The following is a 21,246-nucleotide window of genomic DNA, read 5'->3' on the forward strand; positions in this document are numbered from 1 at the left end:
TCACCTACATAGTTCAAATGGACCTTTTTTTTTTTTTAATTATTTCATTGAGGTCATATTGGCTTACTGGACCATATTTTTGATTGTTTCCCTTCTGTTCCTATTCATTGTTAAATTTACCAATGGGAAAATTATATGAACAATCACCATACAGTCTAGAAAAAATATAAAAAAGTAAAACAGAGATCCCTTGCTGAATTCATCTGTGACAATTGTGATTAAGAAAAATTTTACGGTGATTTTTACTTGGCCTGTTAAGTTTTATGTATTTCCCTTTTATTTGCCTAAATGAAACCAAGGTAAACATATTCACTCTACCTCAAGGTAATAACATGAGCCAACTCAACGCCCACCTACACTCAAGTTCTCCAAACTCACTGCCTTATCCCTAAGATGTGCTCTTATAACAATTAATCTGTTCAACTTGTACCAAGGGTCAGTCTTGAATCAGCCTTTAATTTTTAGATATGTCCCTAAGCAACCAATCTGTGACTAGATCCTTACTCTCAATGGGCCAACCTGAAGGGTAAATAGTGCAGGAGGGGGAACTCAGTCATGAAGATCTGACCATTTCTCTAGGAAGACCATTAAGGCCAAGAGTAGCATCTCAAGGATCAAAATCCCTGGAAAAGACAAACTTCTCCCTGATAAGACACCCGAGCTCTTATGTAGTCCTGAAACCTTAAAACAAGGAATTTCACAGCAATGATCTAACTAGAACAGGGTGGTGAGCAGTAATTACACATGACCTTGGTCTGATATCGTGAGTGCTCTGACCCACAAGGCACAGCAAACTTTAGTGGCCAATAAAGTCATTCTATTCCCTTTGTTACTGTCTGTGTTCTTTCTCTCCCAAGGAGGGCACTTTGAGGTCTAAGGCCTAAAAAAAACAGGAGTATAGATGCCATTGATCTTCCTTACCATCTTTCTATTTTTACTGAGACAATGGTGAATTTGGAAATTTCTCTATAAAATCTTGTTCCTAAACATACACAATAGTAAGCAGTTTCAGGTCCCAGAATATAGCTCCCGAACTATGCTTAGTTTTTTACTAATTATTACATGGCATATGACAAAGAACTTTACCCAGAATACTCCAAATCTCATGGATTTTTAACATGGTCTTCAATCTAAACTCAGAATTAAGTCAGTATCATTCAAGAACACATCCAGTCATGCAATAGATACTTAATAAGCATCGGCTAAATTCCACATTTTGTACACAAAACACAACACTATTTGATGGCCAAGAACCTGTGAATGGTCGCCATTTACAAAGTTCCAAAGGTTTTCACACCAACTACAGGCTAAGTTTCCAAAAAGCAAAGAGCAGGACACTAGGACAGCCCAACGCCACTGCTCCTTTCCTCCCCAAAGAGGCTGTGTTTTCTCACAAAAACACACAACTCATGAGATCCCTTTCCACAAAGTCTAAATGAATTATAGAAAAATTATTTGTTACAAGTGTCACACTGATTCTTGCTCCTCTGAACACAGAGCAAACATTCAAGGAAAGGTATAGAGAAACTAGGCATATAAAGGAATTTAACTTTACTTCATTTACTACAGTTCAAACTTTTCATGCTATAAAACATACTCCCTTACTATGATATGTATGATTTTTTATGTAATACAAAGATTATCAAATTCTTCACACAGATTATCCAAAAAGTTATTAAATCCATGCTGTTTCACAATATTTTTTAAGCCAATACCCTGCAGAAAAGGCAAAAATTAAGGAAGAAAAGGGTAATTTACTGAAATTTACAGTAACTTGAAATTTTAGCAAACTTAATCACAAATGGTTCTGAGAGAGAGCCAATGTGAAGTCAGCAGGAGCCCACAAATATGGTCAAAATTAAAGAATGAATACAATAGAGACCTTAAAGTACACACTTTCAAGTGTATACTTGCTTAACCGTTTTAAGGCTAATTCAACAAACTACAAGAGAGTAAATTAAGACATCAAATGACTTACAGCCAAACTTCTGGGAAAGTACATGTTACATAAAAGAAAATACATTTATCCTTTAATTATGAAAGCGACATAAACAGTTTGTCCCGCACCACTTTTCACTTACGATCAAACTGTACTTTATTAATACTCACCAAGCAAAATAATTGTGTTTTTGTGCATATTGGATAGTAAATAAATGTTTTTCTCCCTCTTGCTCTGTGCTGGATTTGGTATACTAAGCAATTCAAAGAAATCTCCAGACACAGACCACTACCCTCCAAAAGCCTGTTTAAACATATTTAAATATAGGTGTTAACAATATAAAAATTATACCTCACTAAAGTATATTTATTTAGGGGAGGGTAGACTGATTTTTTTTTTTTTAGTCTAACTGGGTTTATAAAGAGTCCATCTGAGTCCCACACCCACTGCTTTACATCCTTTCTTAAAAGTAAACATACTTGAATTAGGGATTTTAATGTAAGCCAGTGTCATCACTAAGTAAGATTTTACCTAGTTTGGCTCCTTTCAATCCACAGAGTCTCGCATAAGCTATTCCACAGCTTCAAGTGGACTTGGTTTCAGGACTATACACTAGTTAAGTCCTTCCATATTTTCATAATGAAAACCTATTTACCTCCACGTTCTTTTTAACAGTTTGTAACCCTTGAGGAAGGAAGGAGGCAACAAGGCAGATAACTAGTCTACTACCCACTCTGACCCTCCCTCCATCTCCCTGAAGAACCGGATTCCAGAGTAAGATGGAACTAGTTCAAACCCTGACCCTGAGCAAGTACTCCGCCTCTCTCAAGACTCAGTTCTCTCACCTGTAAAATGAGAAGAACAGCAACACAACAATCCTCAGAAAGTTTTACTGGGGAATTAAAGGAAAATACATGTAAATTATGAGCAAAATGCCTACTACACAATAAAGCACAGTACATGTTAGCTATTATTATTTATTCAATTTTTGTCCATCTCACAGAGAGAAAAATATTCCATAAACAGTTAATTCTAAAGACTTAGGTAAACAGCACAAAAACTCATTTCACTAAAAAAGAGCTGGTGGGTCTAGGTACAGCCGTCAGCATTGGAGAGACAAAGCAGAGTCCAATACTGCCCGAGCAGACTGCTCTCGCCACAAAGAAAAACACAATGTGGATTTACACACATTGCAGTCCTCTTCTTGAATTCTGAGAGAAATCTTTTAAAAACTAAACTATAAAAACCAAAGTAAGGATTATGTTAAGAATTGTAGGGCCGGCCCAGTGGCTTAGCGGTTAAGTGCATGGGCTCCAATGCTGGCGGCCCGGGTTCAGATCCTGGGTGCGCACCAACGCACCACTTCTCCGGCCATGCTGAGGCCACGTCTCACATACAGCAACTAGAAGGATGTGCAGCTATGACATACAACTATCTACTGGGGCTTTGGGGGGAAAATAAATAAATAAATAAAATCTTAAAAAAAAAAAGAATTGTAGTTAACCTAAAACCCAGTGATAAATAAACTCACTAAAAAGGAATAACCGGGGCCGGCCCCATGGCTTAGTGGTTAAGCGCGCGTGCTCCGCTGCTGGCGGCCCGGGTTCGGATCCCGGACGCGCACCGACGCACCGCTTCTCCGGCCATGCTGAGGCCGCGTCCCACATACAGCAACTAGAAGGATATGCAACTATGACATACAACTATCTACTGGGGCTTTGGGGGAAAAAATAAATAAATAAAATTATAAAAAAATAAAAAAGGAATAACTCATTGATTAACCTAAACATCACTAAAAAAGACACAAAAGTGCCTTCTGATGCAATGCAATATAGAATACACATCATCACCTACGCTCACCTAGAAAACTGAGCCTGAAGCTAATCTTTACAGCTAACTGACATTTACAGTAAATACAGGGACTAGAGGAATAAGCTAAATGACACCACACGGAACAAAAAGACAAATGCAGAATGTGAAACGTGACATCCTATGGGACAAATGATATGATTCTGACAACAAATCAATGGTAAGGAGAAAAAGCGGGAGGTACAAAGAAGGTGAGGAAGATCCACTCTAGATTCAAGAGAATCAAAACATGTACTGGATAAATCTTGTTTGGATCCTGATTCAAAGAAATCAGCTACAAAAATCAACTACTATACTATTATTTTTGAAATAATCAGGGAAATCTGTGTATGAATTGAGTATCAGATGATAACAAAACTTTACTGTGATTTTTTTAGATGTGAAAATAGCATTATGGCTACATATGAAAGTTTCTACATTTTTCAAAAGAGCTTACCATAGTAATTAGGGGTAAAGTGACCCAAAAAATCTACTTTAAAATACTTTCTCAGTGAAGAAAGGAAGGAAGGAAACAGACACATAAAGCAAACATGGCTAAAATCCTTAAGTGTTGTTGAATAAGAGCGAGGGGACATGAGGTTCGTTTACTCTCTCCACTTTTGTCTATGTTTGAAACAGATAATAATAAAAATGGCTAGAAAAGGGAATTATAATCAAAATCTGTTAAGATAATTCTAATCTTATTTTGACTGTGGCTGGCAAAATAGTACATAACTTTGCCCTTTTCTGATCTCTGGAAATCATTTACCTTTGGTCCACATAGTAGAAGTTTAGTAAATGACAGGTGAATGAATGAACAGCCAAGGGAGTTAGTTGGTCATATATCTACTAGCCACACTATTTCTACACTTAATAATATCTCTGATCAAACGAAATGCTCATTTGGTGAGCAGCCACAAATGCACTGAACAACGGATCAAACAAAACGTCAGTCAATTCAGGTAGTTCCTCCACTGACCCAAAACAAGGCCTGCACTTATCATTACATCACGTATCTTGACTTTATAACCCTGAGAAAATTCAGTCACAACTCTAAAGTATGTGAATCTACATTCCTGAAGTGGTTTAATGATATCCCAAATTAATAAATGTTAAGAAACGATCACTAACAGAAAATAGGGCAGGAGGGAATCAATAGGTAAATTTTAATTTTAAAACCAGTATCACATGAGTAAAACACACCTGTTCAAGTTCAACATAGGAAAATTTAATAATGACATTTTGGTCAGAGCTTCAAGTTTTAAATTATTCTTATAAAGGGCCTTCCTAGCTCATATGAAAACAACCAATATGCTTGCTCAAAATTACATAACCCAGGGGCCGGCCTGGTGGCGTAGTGGTTAAGTTCACACGCTCCACTTCGGTGGCCCAGGTTTCGCTGGTTCAGATCCCAGGCGTGGACCTACACACTTCTCATCAAGCCATGCTGTGGCAGTATCCCACATAGAAAATAGAGGAAGATGGGCACAGATGTTAGCTCAGGGCTAATCTTCCTCAGCAAAAAGAGGAAGATTGGCAATGGATGTTAGCTTAGGGCCAATCTTCCACACACACACACAAAAAAATTACATAACCCAAACACTTCATTTATAAGCATCAGTAAACAAATCAGAAGATTTCAGAAGATCAATCCTTCTTTCAGAGCACCCTGCCATACCTTAGAGCCCAGAATATCAATAGCCCACCTCTCCTTCTGGTCACAAACACCTCCCTCCTCTTATTCCCTTACCTCTACCACGGGCCCGCTTGCCACGGTCTGAAGTCTTGTCCCCTTGATTGCAATCAATTCCATTCTCTTCGCCTCTAACTAAGGAAGAAAAGAGCACCCCTTATCATAATCATACCAGAGAGCTACTAAAGACAAGGACAAAAAGATTTTTTTAAAAGGCTAAAATTTAACCACAGGGTTTGAAAAACAGAAAAATCAAAACCAAACAAGAGAGGCTCAAAAACTCAATGACAGCACATCTTGCTTAATTCAGTGAAAATTCTGAAAAGAAATTACAATGACATACCACTTCTTCTTCTATTTAGATTTGCCCTCCCTTAAAGTAAGTTTGCTTCAGAAAACCCCCCTTATTATGCAACTATGTAATGCACCCCAAAATTTGCTCACTGCTTAGGCTCAAAGCCTGGAAAGGTATAGAATAGCAAAATAGCAATGCCAAGGAAATATCGAGTCATTGGGAAAATCAGCGTTAGAGGCAGATTTTTCCAGGATGCTGTCCAGAAGATGCCAACAATCTTTTCTCCTCCTCATCCCTGTACTGATATGAATTACATAATACAGAAATTTTATGAGTGACAGTGGCACAGCTTGCTCCCCTCATTTCTTTCACGGCTTACCTCCCACGAGTCGTCAGTGAAGCCTTCCTTGGCCATTCCATTTAAATTTGCCAGATCCCTCCCTATAATCCCCATCTCTCTGCCTTGGTTTTTCCCCATAGCATAATTTCTGCATAACACCATTAAAATATTATAATATTAATATGAAATACATTAATTCCCTTTTTTATTGTTACATCTCACTCTACCTCCATTAAAAGGTAAGTTTTAGGAGGGCAAAGATTTCTATCTGTTTTATTCATTGCTGTATGCCTATAAGAGTACATGCTACATAGTAAGTACTCAATAAATATCTGTGGAATAAATAAACTAGCAAAAGTCTCTAAGGTGATATGTTAAATATTTACATTTTATTCATTCACAATTTATCTACTTTGGTATGTCTGCACAGCAGGTAGTGTTGTTTTGGGTAAATGATGCCAAAACCTGGGTCAAATGGAAAGTACTGAGAAAATCTTCCCTATTCAGCAACTTTCCTCTTAACCTATACAGTAAGTATCCATAAGTGGGGAACAATAAACAGCTTCATCTGTCAATGAATGAAAAATCTCCCTTAAAATCAGAGGATGCACTTGATTCATAACAGCAGGCAGTCTTAAGATGCACAACACAACTACCTACCTACAGCCGAGGTTGGTGCTGATACGAAACTGCATCAGTAAGGATGCTGACGAACTGTGTAGTTGTAGCTCACTACTAAGTGTTAACTATAATAACCAATATTGCATGGAGGAAGTGAATTTATGGGCAATCATTGGACTACTCTTCCAGTTTTCCAGTATGCATGAAAATTTTCGTAATAAAAAGTTGAGGATAGGGGCCAGCCCGGTGGCGCAAGCAGTAAAGTAAAGTATGTGCGCTCCACTGTGGCGGCCTGCGGTTTGCCGGTTCGGATCCTGGGTGCGCACCGATGCACCGCTTGGCAAGCCATGCTGTGGCGGCATCCCATATAAAGTGGAGGAAGATGGGCACGGATGTTAGCCCAGGGCCAGTCTTCCTCAGCAAAAAAAGAGGAGGATTGGCAGATGTTAGCTCAGGGCTGATCCCCTCACACACACAAAAAAGTTGAGGATAAAGGTCTGTACTTACATTCTCTCCCACGATTGCCACCTCTTCCTTTCCGGTTGTTGTTTCCCCGTCCGCGACTTACTTCTCTCTCACTTCTCTTCTCTCTATTCTCTTTGTTTTCTGAACTTTCTTTCCCGAAATTCTTCTTCTTCCCCCCTACAGTCTCCCATGAAGTCTATCAAAGATAAGAGTTGTCATTCAAAGTATGTACGATCATCAAAGGTGCGTGCATGTATCTTTCAAACCTAATTATCTACGCTTGCTTGCCTACCATTTTAATTCTTTTCCATAGAGTTCTACTTTCTGATGATAAAGACAGCAAACCTCTTGCTAAGTTCCTGTTGCTATATAGAGCACAAAAGATTCAGCAACTAGCTGAACTGACAACATACTTTACGTTGTCCCACCACAGAGCCTTTTCCCATGCTGATTTAAGAATAAAGTAAACGTCATTTTCCCAAGCTCCCACTCTATGCCACCCCCACCTACCTCAGTAGTAGGCCTTCAACCTATTAATACACAGATTAGCTCAAAGACTAGACAATTACATAAAATGATGCCCTAAAACCTCAGGAATACAACTTTTCCTATTCAGTTATCCAAAGCAACCATCTAAAAAATTTTTAACGGTAGACAAAAAAAATTGGGGTTAGTTTTTTTTCCTTTAAAGTAAGTACCCAAAATTTCAACCTCAAAGACTTGTTCTAATGAGAAGTCAAATGATTCACAGAATGGCCCTTCTCCCCCTCTCCTCCAATGGTGAACCAAATAAAATCAAATCGTATATAGATAAATTGCTGAGAAAAGAATGAGACACTATGTTCTTGTGAATATCAGTGATATCAATCAGGATATATTACTGGGAAATCCTAAAACTGGCCCGTTGGTTTCTATTTACTTTTTCATAATCTACCTTATTTCACAAGGGATCTGAAGTGGTTCAATCCCAAAATAAGAGAAATAAGTATTTTAAGCTTTAAAAAAATCTTAAGAAAAAAAGAAAATTTTTAACATTGTATATCCAAATAAACAGAAGCAGTACAAATTAATAAACTAAAATTAAAGAGATACAGCTGAATTATTTCCAAAGTGGTGGAGGCCAGATTTAAAACACTTTTTTAAAAGGAATTTTTTCAACATCTGCAAACCTCTGAATGACGCATATATTTAGTTACATATAAAATGACTGGATGTGGGCCGGCCCCGTGGCATAGCGGTTAAGTGCGCGCACTCCGCTGCTGGCGGCCCGGGTTCGGATCCCGGTGCGCACCGACACACTGCTTCTCTGGCCATGCTGAGGCCGCGTCCCACATACAGCAACTAGAAGGATGTGCAGCTATGACATACAACTGTCTACTGGGGCTTTGGGGGGAAAATAAATAAATAAATAAAATCTTTAAAAAAAAATAAAAATAAAATAAAATGACTGGATGTGAAAAAATACAAATTAGAACAAGTTATTTTACACCTCTGAGCTTTGATAAAGATCTTAAAAATTGACACCCAATAGTTATGGCAGAATAATCAGGTATTCTCAGTTCTAGTTCTAGCATGCATCTATTCTAACGTTCCTGGAAGTCTACCTGGATATAGTATCCAAATTTTAACTAGTTCACAGCTTTTGATCCAGCAATTCTACTTCTAGGTCTTTATTCAAGGAAATAATCTGATAATTGTGCAACATTTATATACAGACAATGATTAGCAGAACAAAAGGGGAGAAAATTCCTCAAATATCTGGCTTAAGAGACTATCTACTCTATAACATCCATTTAGGGGGCAGTATGTAACCATTTAAAGAGTTATCCAGGTGTCTGTAGGAAGAGATCCACGATATAAGTGAAGCAAGCTATCAGCAAACACAGTATAAAGCAGGACTACATTTTTTAGTTTAAACAGGAGCCTGTGTACCAAAGAAATTTAGAAGTAGTTATCTAAGTGAGGACGTTTAACTCGATTTAACTTTTTTATTGTTCTGCATTGCTTTTTTAATTACAGAAAACAATAAAGATTATTTATTTCAGAAAAAAAAATCCACAGTGTGAAAACTCAATTTATTACATTCACTAGTATGAATAAATAAGACAACGATGTAAGATAGAATCCTATTCTCTTAGGGCAATAAGACAAAAAGTAAATTCCAGAGGTCCTGGAAAAAATAATTACACATAGTAGAGTCAGCACAAAGTGCATATACACACACAATTTATGTCTTTACATGGCCAGATCTAAAAGTATACAATTATTATGAAGGGACAGACTCTCTATGTAAAACATCTGAGAGACAGAAACATCCTACCTCATTTCATTCGGCAAAGGATACCCTAAAGCAAGTCTTGGCTTGTGAACACCACAAAGACTAACAAGAACTTATCTGCAGGGGAAAGTAGGGAAAGGAATCTTTAACTGGCAATTGGTCAAACACCACAGTAAATGCTAAAGAGAATATTGCACATTTGCAAGCACACACACAGGCTTTCAAAGTGAATCAAATAATTACAAAGGGTTTTCAACAGAATTTCTGGTAACCTTTGTCATCTGTATATTGCTACTTGTAAGACAGGTCTGAAGAAACTCTAAGAGGAATGGTCCTCCCAGACACTACATTTAGTAATCAAAAAAGCAGCTTTCCAGGCCAGCTCACTCAAAATCACTCTCCTATCCCTTCCTATTTTCCAGGAACTACACAACACAACAGCTTACTAAAAAAAAAAAAATAGTACATTAATACAAAGGACTGATATTTCAAAACTATTTTGTCACTCAAAATAGCATCATGATGAAACGAAAAGTTCAGTACTTAGGATCACGTTCAGTGGTTTCCTTTGTGACAGCTACTCTTACATGAGAAAGGCAAACTCATCCTGAAAATATCATGGACAATTCCACTTAACATTTTTTCAAAATAATAATTTTGTTTCAGAAGACTCTAGCACAAAATAGGGTTGCCAACAGGACAAGATTTATTTGTTTTCATGGCTTATTTTAAATGTTCTGGCTCCTAGCAACCCTATGGTGTTTACACTCTAGCATCCCCACTCCAATTAACTCTACCCCAGCCAAAGGAAGATATTCCTTACAGCTGGTTAGCCACGGCTGCTGCAGACAGCAACCAGGTAAAAGAAAAGGCAAACATTCTGCAAGACACACCACAGAGCGATCCTCATCAAATCAGTCCTTTCTAAAAGACTTTCCACTTGCCTCTCTACTTCCCCACAGCTTTCTCACCTCCAAACAAGTACATGCCTTTTGTGTCCTAATTTGCTATTTTTCTACCTTTGAAGAAAACAACAAGCCAGATCTGGCCCCCACGATGTGATTTCTAGGTTCAAGAGGTAGCCAAAGAGACATTCTTCATGTAACATCAGCCCAAACCACCTCCGTTAGGTTCAGTCCCAAATGAGAGGAAGTTAAAACTCAATAAAACCGAGAGAGAACTGGACATTCATGTAAGACTTAAAAATTCACCAACTACCACAGAAAAGGAATGAAATCTGGAGCTAAAGGAAAGACAACAGAAAGCAGAATCCAGCCTATGTCTACCATAAAAAAGAAAATACGTCCTCCAATTAACGATCTGGAAATACTTCATTTATTCACAGTGATACATTTTTTTATAAAGAGGGCAGCTAAGCCCTTCAGTTCATTTTGAAAATAACCGAGAGCCATTCTACACTACATCTATTAGCAATGAGGTAAACACATTCCCCATGTCTTATAAAATCCAGCAAATACATGCCTAAGTGTCCGCAAACAAAACTATTCAGAATTTTATTTCATCACTTAACATGATATATTTCCCAATGAACTGACATATTTAGTAGTTTATCATGTGGACCAGTGTTATCTTGCATGGAATTTTACCCATAGATACTGCTACACTCAAAGAGTGAAATTTTTTCCCAATTATCTAATTTTTACAATTACAACATTCATTCTGCTTGTTTCATATTAAATAAAAAGATACACATTTTACTTTTGAGCTTGTCACAGCAGCTCATATTTATACAGCCTGTCCCTATTGCAGCCTATCCTAAAAATGAGAACCTGATGAAACCTGAACACTGACAAGTAAGGTATTTTTTGATGTGTTCATCTCTGTACTCCTTTTTAGGTAAATCATTATTTGTTTTAAAACAAATTTCTGCTCCGAAATGGTCTGCTCAATTTAAAAATACAAATGAAATATTGTGCAAGCTCCATATAGAAATCAAAAGGTGACGGCTGACAACCATCTGGTGTGGCTTTAAGTTGCTTCCTGCCTAAAATAAAAGGGATGAGCTCCAGTGTTCCTGCAAATTCCTCAAACTTCACTAAGCTATAAAATCCTTTTTCTTATTTTATCTATCTGTCAAACTGCCATGAAAATGTGTCTATAGAATATAGAGACACTAGTAAATAGATATACCAGCAAATCCTGGTTCTGTTAGTCTAGAGACATAAGGAGCGGTAAGAGGTGACAACTGAGATGAAGAAACATGAGCAGTGGAGCCAAGAGAAGTTTTTCAGGTGGTGAAAATGTCCACAGGCCCAGAGAATTTTGGAAACTATGTAACTAGAAGATCAAGTTCTCTTTCAAGTCTTCAGATTCTAGGACTTCACGAAGAAACCATACATAACAAAAACAGTCATTTCAGGTTAGCATTCTTTCTGGTCTTAAAACAAATATGGAATGTCACCGATATCCCCACCACCCCCACCCTACCCCCAAATAAGGTGAAGCTGAAAATGCAGTATGGAATTGGAGACAAATCTTACCGCTGCAAATCAATTAATAATACTTACTGTGTCTGAATTCCCTTCCAGCAATATATTGATAGCTTTGTTCACATCTCCATTACAGTCATGAAGGGCCACTATGCACTCATCCTGATTCCTTCCTGTCACTTCCATAAGCTGATGAAATTATAAGAAAATGGTTAGGAGGACCCAGAAATGGCACTTGATATTAATTTTAAGATTCTTCTATATAAGACAGAAATTACGCAATCCTTCCACATGAAGAGGGCCTCTTCCAGATTCTGAGCTTAAAAACCAAGAACAAACAGGTTTACCCATTTTTTGTGGCCACCCCATGTCTTTTCACCAATACTGGCAGAATCAACCTACAAATCAACCCTCCTGCAAGCTGACCAAGTATCAGATTATTAATCAGCAACACACACATATGTATATACCAACATTCTCAGAATACTCAGGATTGGCTATCTGACTACTCAAACTTAGTTAAGTAGCCTGAGATTCCCAAAATTCTGAACTACTCAAATATTAAGTGGGACTATATATTTCCCAAAGACCAAGGGTATGTGGCCACCATTAACAGAACATCCCATCCAACTGTTTTGCACAGGACAACGTTCCCTACATGGGCTACCACTGCTTGGATTAGAACACTCCTCATACATAATACATTGTTAACACCCTCAGGTCTCACAAGTGGAATTCTGCAGCTTTCACAAACTCACTCCTAGACATACTATGTTCTCAAGCAGCTTCAACAAGGTGCTATGTTTGAAATAATCAAAGAAATCTCCTTGGTCCATTCTCTTTAACAAGGAAGAATAACCTATTTAATATTTTCATCACAAGGAACGATCACAGATTAGACACAATACAGTTTTCTCAAAGATCAGTGAACAAATGTGTGACTTAAGTACCCGCTGTGTTTTAACTACACGTAACTATTTTAGCATGTACTAGCTGCGCTTCAACATAGTTCTACCCCAACACTTGACGTGATTTGTCTGTGGTCAAAAAACAAATTCACAGCAAAGCCCACTTGGAATCCAGGTCTCCTGATCTCACGAAAACAGCTCTTTGCACTGCACTGTTGTCTCTCTCTGGTTTGCTCCTTGTGTTACGCAGCAGACATTTTACACACTCTTCGGCTTTCCAGTGCTTTGATCCCTGGATATCTACTGATAATGTCAGGTCTTTATCAATGATCTGTACTAACCCAATACCTGTCAAACGCAATTGTTAAGATGCACAGTAAGTATCAAGATTCCTCCAGTGACTGGATTAGTAAGAGACAGAACTAAAGTTAAAACTTAAAACTGTGAACTCCGGGCCGGCCCCGTGGCTTAGCGGTTAAGTGCGTGCGCTCCGATGCAGGCTGCCCAGGTTCGGATCCCGGGCGCGCACAGACGCACTGCTTCTCCGGCCATGCTGAGGCCGCGTCCCACATACAGCAACTAGAAGAATGTGCAACTATGACATACAACTATCGCCTGGGGCTTTAGGGGAAAAATAAATAAATAAAAAATTAAAAAAAAAAAAAAACTGTGAACTCCAGGACGTGTTCTTTCTTGTGTATCTGCTATGCTATTCAGATAAAAGGCAGTATAATATGTGGAAGTATGTCTCACACTGTACATAAACCTCATTCCAGAGAATGAGTCCTGTAATTTTTAATAAATCCTTTTTGTAGCTTTCCAAAAATACTACCATTAGCCTGATAACAGCAACCATAAGTAAGAACAAAGAGTTTACATAGTAAAGGGCTAAAGACTTCACTGTGGGACGTTGGTTCCAAGGAACAATTACTGGTAGACCTCTACCAAAGGCTGGACCGAGGTTAAGGGATATGGCTTGGTTTCTAGAACCCTGAAGGGAAAAGAAGTCTTATCAGGAAAGGAGGATTTGAAATTAAGATTATGTTATCAAAAAGGCCTCTCATTAAAGTTCTAAATGAAGACATCACCCTAAAATTTAATTTTATACTTTTCCAACATATGTTTGGCATCACCACCATGTAGGATTCAGCTCTTCCTTAACATTAAACAAAATTTTCTGAGAACTTGCCAAATACTAAATATACTTTCTACACACAGGTATAGACAATGTCAATGTGTTTTCACAAATATCTAGCTCATTATTTTATTCGCATGTAACACCAGTAACTCAGAAAGATTCTACTGCTAAAAGGATGAACATATTCAATTCCTTCATTCTAGTCACCAATACAGGTATATTAATCACAAGTTCAAAATCCAACTAGTTGAGACTAAGCAAGAAGCATTCTTTAAAATTAAAATCTCTAATGAAATTGTCTTTTAAGCACAATAAGAATAGATTACAAAAATGACAGTATCCTTTGCCAGAACACACCTGTTTAACTTTAGCTTCAAACTCTGAATCATTTTTATCGAAGATCACTTGAGCGAGACGCATCTGTTCAGCTGTTGCCTGGAAAGTACACACAACTGTTAAAAATTTGAGCACTAAAAACATAAGTCAGATGCCAAAATCTGGTGCAAACAGATAAATGCTCCCAAGCAATACAGCACTATGGTAACAGAAGTATTGATTAACTATATTCTTAAAGGACCTCTTAAAGGTCCCATTCCTTTGGCCAAATGACCTCAAGTTCTTGTTCATCTTCATTGGCCATGTGACTCATTTGAATTTTCCTTGCCTCGGGGAAAGGGAGTAAAAAGCCTAAGAAAAAGTGGAAGAACAGGAAGGAGTGGAAACAATCGCCAGGACGTAAGCTTAGAACCAGCCTTGCTGTCAAAAAGGAAAAAACCTCTGCTGTCAACTCTAAAAAGGTATTCTGGTCAGTTTAAGAGAAATGGCTGTATTTATCTAAATAAAAAAATTTTTAACCACAATAAAAAGGTGGTTTTAATTTAACAAAATTTGTATTAAAAAAAAAAACAAAAAACAAAACACTTTCAAACACTAAATTAGTCATCTTTGCAGAAAACTCCAGTTGCCTTTTTCACTCAAAGTCCTTTAAAAAAAAAAAAAATCAAATTACTGAATTTTTGAGGTTTCCTTTTGTGATATTTTTGGCAATAAAAAATTAGAAAGGCATGGGCCAGCCCCGTGGCTTAGCGGGTAGGTGCATGCGCTCCGGTGCTGGCGGCCCAGGTTCGGATCCCGGGCACGCACCGATGTACTGCTTCTCCGGCCATGCTGAAGCCACGTCCCACATACAGCAACTAGAAGGATGTGCAGCTATGACATACAACTATCTACTGGGGCTTTGGGGGGAAAATAAATAAATAAATAAAATTTTTAAAAAAATTAGAAAGGCATAAAAAAACAGTTACTCTTTTCTGCAGTAAGTTAATAGTAATATATCAATTTGGTTTCTTAGCTTTGACAAAGATACCATGATTACGACAACAGGGAAACTAGGGGAGGGCTATGCAGGAACTCTGTTCTACCTCTGTGCAACTTTCTGGCAAATCTAAAATTACTCCAAAACAGTTTATTTAAAAAGTTACCCCTGTTAGCTAAAATCTATACTAACTCCCAACATAAATATTTAAGAAGTTAAAACAGCTTAAAATAGTTAATGATCTTAGGGGGAAAAAAAAACTCTACAAGGAGCTAATAATAAACAACTTGTAATACACACTCATTTCAAATAATCTCACCTAAAGCAAGGAGGGGCAGTGGGGAAGTTTTGTTAGTGTTTTTTGCATTGTAAAAACACTTTTCACAAGGGCTTTCCAGTCCGTGTGGGTGGTGGATTATACCAGCTCCAGCCAGCTTTGGCCTGTTCCCTCCAATCTAACGGCCAATCCTATCACCCCAGCCTATGCCCACTGTGACCTCAGTTTAACTGCTGCAGATACACCCAGAAAGATGCCTGTACAGAAACTCAGTGTGTGCACATGCTGCCAATTTTACCTCAATCCTACCCAGTACACATAAGGGCCTTACATACACTCTCACTACAGCTACCTACAGATCAGACACTCATTTCTCTGACCCATAACCAACTGAGAAGTCCCACTGCTGAAGCCAAAGGACCAGAGGCATGAAATAACCGAATGAGGTGAAAGGGAAAACCAAAGGGGAAGGGGGCACTTTCACATTACACATTTGGGTTTTGGGTAATGGCGACCTTTTAAGAATGAAAGTAAACCATTGACACCCCTGCTGCTGAATGCCTACATGATTAATTTTTGCCCATTTCCCTAATACCAACACCTTCGACTCCCAGAGTCTCAAACCTCAAAATTGTACATTCCTCATATTCATTCAGCCTTGCTCTCATCCAAACATACTAACGCTCATCATTTCCCATTAAATTTCCTTAGATTACAGAATTTTCACACAACCCACGAGAAAATTACAGTGACCCACAAGGTAACCTTCTAGTACCAAAACTACTCTTTGACACTTATATTTTTCTCTGATATCAAAAACAGAATACTAAACATACTACTTTCTGGGACACACACACACAAACACAATTTGTGAGTATCTATATCATAATGTTTCTTGGCTACATAACAATTCCAATGGATAGGTCCTGCATTTTACTTACTCTACAAATTTTTCATTACTACCTAAACACTACAAAGATCCATTCTTACACCCATATTTGCATATACATCATGATAGCTTTCTGAGAATAAATACAAAGATGTGAAACCACTGGCCAAAGAAATGTCTAGAAAACTGTTAAAAGGAGTTTCATACCAGGTGCTCAAAAATACACTGCACAAAGGCTGCTAAGATGTATATTCCACCGTGTAGACAAGCCTGCTTCTTCAAAATTTTCCAACTTAAAAAAAAGGCCAATTTAAACAATGAAAAATGGTCTTTATTTGCTTTTTTATTTCTTAGATCACTAGAGTAAGGGTAAACTTTTAAAAATATACTAATATGGCAATGATTAAAAAAAGACTAAGGAGGAGGAATAGTGGAGCTGGACTATCTTCATTTTGCAACCAACACAGTAAAGACGAGTTCTGAAAAGAATCATGAATGAATGTTAATTCTAAGGGGAAAATTTTGATAAGGAGCAGGCTATTTGCACATGGTCTCAAAGTGTCCCCACAAAGATTATTCTTTAGTTGCTAGATGAAACACAGTAACAATAAATCAGGCAAAATGGGCAAAACTTGGACTGAGTGATCAAATGCAACATCCTCAATGAGGGGCAGGTAGACATCATGGGATTCCCTTGTGGTACTAGAAATACTCAACATCAGATATGTGGTATTCCAATCAGAGATCCACAACCTGAGGAAACATCAAACTCAAATTGATGAATATTTTATATAATAACTGGCTTGTATTTCTTCAAACTTGCCAGTATTATGGAAGACAAAGAAAGGCTAAGAACTGTTCCAGATTAATGGAGACTAAAGAGACATGTCAAACAAACAGCATATGTGATGATTCTACAGTGGAAGGGGGAAACATGCTACAAAGGACATTACTGGGGTAACTGACACTATTGAAATAACTGAAAATTCCACATTGACAAAACTGGAACATGAACTGTAGAGAACACTGTAGCAATGTTAGATTTATACAATTTGATAGTGGAATTGTATTTGTATAATAGGACATCCTTGTTCTTAGGAAATACACACTTAAAGGGTAAAATGCAAAAATGTATTTAATAAATTCTCAAATGGGGGCCGGCCTAGCGGCGCAAGCGGTTAAGTGCATGCGCTCCGCTGCGGCAACCCAGGGTTCGCCGGTTTGGATCCCGGGTGCGCACCGACGCACCGCTTGGCAAGCCATGCTATGGCAGCGTCCCATATAAAGTGGAGGAAGATGGGCACGGATGTTAGCCCAGGGCCAGTCTTCCTCAGCAAAAAAAAAAAAAAAAAAGAGGAGGATTGGCAGATGTTAGCACAGGGCTGATCTTCCTCAAAAAATAAATAAATAAATTCTCAAATGGTTCAGAACCATAAATAATGTGTGTGTGTGCATGTGTGTGTGGACATAAAAAATACAGAAAAAAAGAATATGACAGAGCAAAAGCGGCAGCATGTTAAAAATCTGGTAAAGGGTGTATGAGAGTTCTCTAAACTACTCTTGCAACTTTACAGCAAAACCAAAATCCCATGAACAACAATATACAACAAAACTAGGCGACAAAGTATCCCTCACAAACTTCAAAATACAAACAGGTGAAGAAACCACCAACAGATACAAGATCTGCATGGTATCCATCTGTGCCCTGTGAAGTAAATGGAGGCAAGCCCTGGGGTGTCTGACTGGTCTAACAGGAAAACCCCAACGTAGCCCAGAAGTACTCACTGGAAAGCAAGGTGGGCCTATCTGAGAACAGCATCTGGCACTATAGGGTTTTCATGACTCCAATAGCAAGCTAGGTGCCAGCACTCCAGAAAGGGTTTAAGAGGCTGCAGTAGTTACCATCATAAACTCTCGAAATCAACCAGGTAGGGCTCCCATAAGGAGAAACTACTAAGAGTAGAATCAAAACTGAGCCACATTTACAGGAAATGGAAAAAAGGTCCACAGTTGGGGAAGAGAACAGGGCCAGGAAATCTCAGAGAGCAAGCCAACACAGTAACACAGAAAAGAGGAAACACTCTGAAATTAGAAAAGCCATCTGCACCATGTGGCCGTCTAACAGTCCAAGAAAACTCATTTCAAGAAAAGATGAACAATAGAAAAACAAAGGTCAAATCCCATACAAAGTTATTATAAGAGGAAAAGAATACGGAGCAGGATACTACCCGGCTAACCCATGACAGCACACCAGCCAAGTGCCTAGAGAACAGAGCCAGGCTGCTACCTTCTGATTCAAAACAAACTGAGATACGGAGCGTGAAGAAAATGATAATAAGACAAAGGAATAACTTATGTCTAAGGTTTTCTAATTCAGAAATGAAAATGAGGACTAAACTAGAAGGAACACAACAATAAACTTTTAACATTTAATGCCTCAAGAGAAATATAAGGCAAAAGGGAAAAATATTTAAAGTAATGGGGGCTGGCCCAGTGGCATAGAGGTTAAGTTCACACACTCTTAACTCCACTTCAGCGGCCCGGAGCTTGCGGGTTTGGATCCCAGGCACAGACCTACTCAGCACTCATCAAGCCAGGCTGTGGAGGCGTCCCACATGCAAAACAGAGGAAGACTGGCACGGATGTCAGCTCAGGGACAATCTTCCTCAAGCAAAAAGAGGAAGATTGGCAACAGATGTTAGCTCAGGGCCAATCTTCCTCACCAAAAAAAGAAAAAAGAAAATATTTAAAGTAAAAAAGAAATTTTAAAAACGAAAAAGAGGAGAAGTGAAAAGATAAGAAGAAATAAGAGAAAAGGAAGCATCAAATATTAAACAGAGGCAAAAGACCTAACCTGAACCTGTGGAAAATACAAGTCTCTGAGGAAGAAAAGGACAGAAAGGAACAGCACAAATGCTTAAAACTAAAATTCAAGAAAAATGTCTGGAAAGCAAATAAAATAATGTTTAAATATGTGAAAGAAAACACACCATACTTGAGAATATTAAACCATAACAACCCACACTGAGACATTTTCTAGTAAAAGGCCTGGGTTCTAAAGCAAAAACATCCATTGAACACACAGGCAGAAACGACAAGAGACTTCTAAGAGAAAGAAATGAGAGTATCAATAAACTTGTCAAAAGCAGTGCTTTGTGCAAAAAGAAAATAAAGTAACATTTAAGATACTCAAGTAAAGAAAATATGAGCCTAGCATTTACAGCCTACAAAACTGACTTTATACTCAAGTATAAAGGGCATAAATTGTTACCAGCAGCAAAGAATGCAGGGAATATTATTCCCATGAGCCTTTCCTGAGGAATAAAAAACAGCATTGGCTTTAGACAACCAAAATGACTAGAGACATTGATGTAAGTATGAATGGTGACTATTAAGCATACACCTATTGTAGAAATAAAACTAAATGATGGCTAAAGGGAGAAAGTATACAATGGGTACCTGAACAGAATATGTAGATATAGTACAACTATTTCAAAAGGAGGGGGGTGGGGAATGGAGGGGGTGGGGAATCTCTGCAACTTCCAGATGGCGCTTGTCGGCTGATTCAGGTACCATGGGTCCCAAAGGCTATACCCTGAAACAGTGGGTGAACCAACCTGTCCTTCAGGCTAGCACTGACTGCCGCCACATTATCATTTTTTCACTTGAGGGCCATCTCTATCAAGTAAAATACACTGTTTAGGCTATAAATAAAGTGGCCTTGTATTAACACTGTCACAGGAAAAACCATGTAATAACTGTCACATAGAAGAAAGCAGGTGACAAATTATTGAATTCTAGCAGAGTGACTAACTTACTCTAGATAAACAAAAATGCTGGCTATAAGTGGGACTTCATCAGATTAATGAGCTTCTCTAAGACAAATGAAACCAGGATCAAAATGAATAGACAACCTACCAGCTGGGAAAAATAGTTGCAAAACATATATCCAACAACAAGTTAATCTCCATAATATGTAAAGAACTCACACAATTGAACAACAAAAAAACAAACAACCTGATTAAAAAATGGGCAGAACTTATATGGTGACTGATAAACAATAATGTACAACAAAAATTTCACAATTAAAAAAAAAGTGAAAAAAAAGAAATGGGCAGAGGAAATGAACAGACACTTCTCCAAAGAAGATATACAGATGGCCAATAGGCATATGAAAAGATGTTCAACATCACTAATCATCAGGGAAATGCAAATCAAAACAACACTAAGATATCACCTCACACCCATTAGAATGGCTATAATCACCAAGACAAAAAACAACAAATGTTGGAGAGGATGTGGAGAAACAGGAACCCTCATACACAGCTGGTGGGAATGCAAACCGGTGCAGCCTCTATGGAAAACAGTATGAAAATTCCTCAAAAAATTAAAAATAGAAATACGCTAAGATCCAGCTATCCCACTACTGGGAATCTACCCAACGAACCTGAAATTAACAATCCAAAGAGGCGGGGCCAGCCCCGTGGCATAGTGGTGAAGTGCGCAGCACTCCGCTGCTGGCGGCCCGGGTTCGGATGCCGGGAGCACACCGAGACACCGCTTGTCAGGCCATGCTGAGGCGGCATCCCACATAAAGTGGAGGAAGGTGGGCACAGATGTTAGCTCAGGGCCAGTCTTCCTCAGCAAAAAGAGGAGGATTGGCATAGATGTTAGCTCAGGGCTGATCTTCCTCGAAAGAAAAAAAAACAATCCAAAGAGGCTTATGCCCTCCTATGTTCACTGCAGCATTATTCACTATAGCCAAGAAGTGGAAGCAACCCAAATGTCCC

General features: G+C 38.3%; 1 protein-coding gene across 6 annotated transcripts in view; it reads right to left on the bottom strand.

Moving 5' to 3' along the window:
* Positions 1-21,246, bottom strand: part of UBAP2 (ubiquitin associated protein 2) — a 119,460-nt gene that overhangs the window by 51,364 nt on the left and 46,850 nt on the right. For 5 of the 6 annotated variants that reach the window (XM_058565977.1, XM_058565974.1, XM_058565979.1 and 2 more), the window contains 4 exons: positions 14,333-14,410; positions 12,008-12,118; positions 7,244-7,397; positions 5,538-5,615 (listed from right to left, as the gene is read on the bottom strand). In XM_058565977.1, the coding sequence (XP_058421960.1) occupies positions 5,538-5,615; positions 7,244-7,397; positions 12,008-12,118; positions 14,333-14,410 (421 nt within the window). Of the gene's footprint in view, positions 1-2,784; positions 2,811-5,537; positions 5,616-7,243; positions 7,398-12,007; positions 12,119-14,332; positions 14,411-21,246 lie in introns of those variants that run through there. The other variant, XM_058565980.1, reaches the window with a different exon arrangement.

Source organism: Diceros bicornis, chromosome 22, assembly GCF_020826845.1.
Source record: "Diceros bicornis minor isolate mBicDic1 chromosome 22, mDicBic1.mat.cur, whole genome shotgun sequence".
NCBI lineage: Eukaryota > Metazoa > Chordata > Mammalia > Perissodactyla > Rhinocerotidae > Diceros > Diceros bicornis.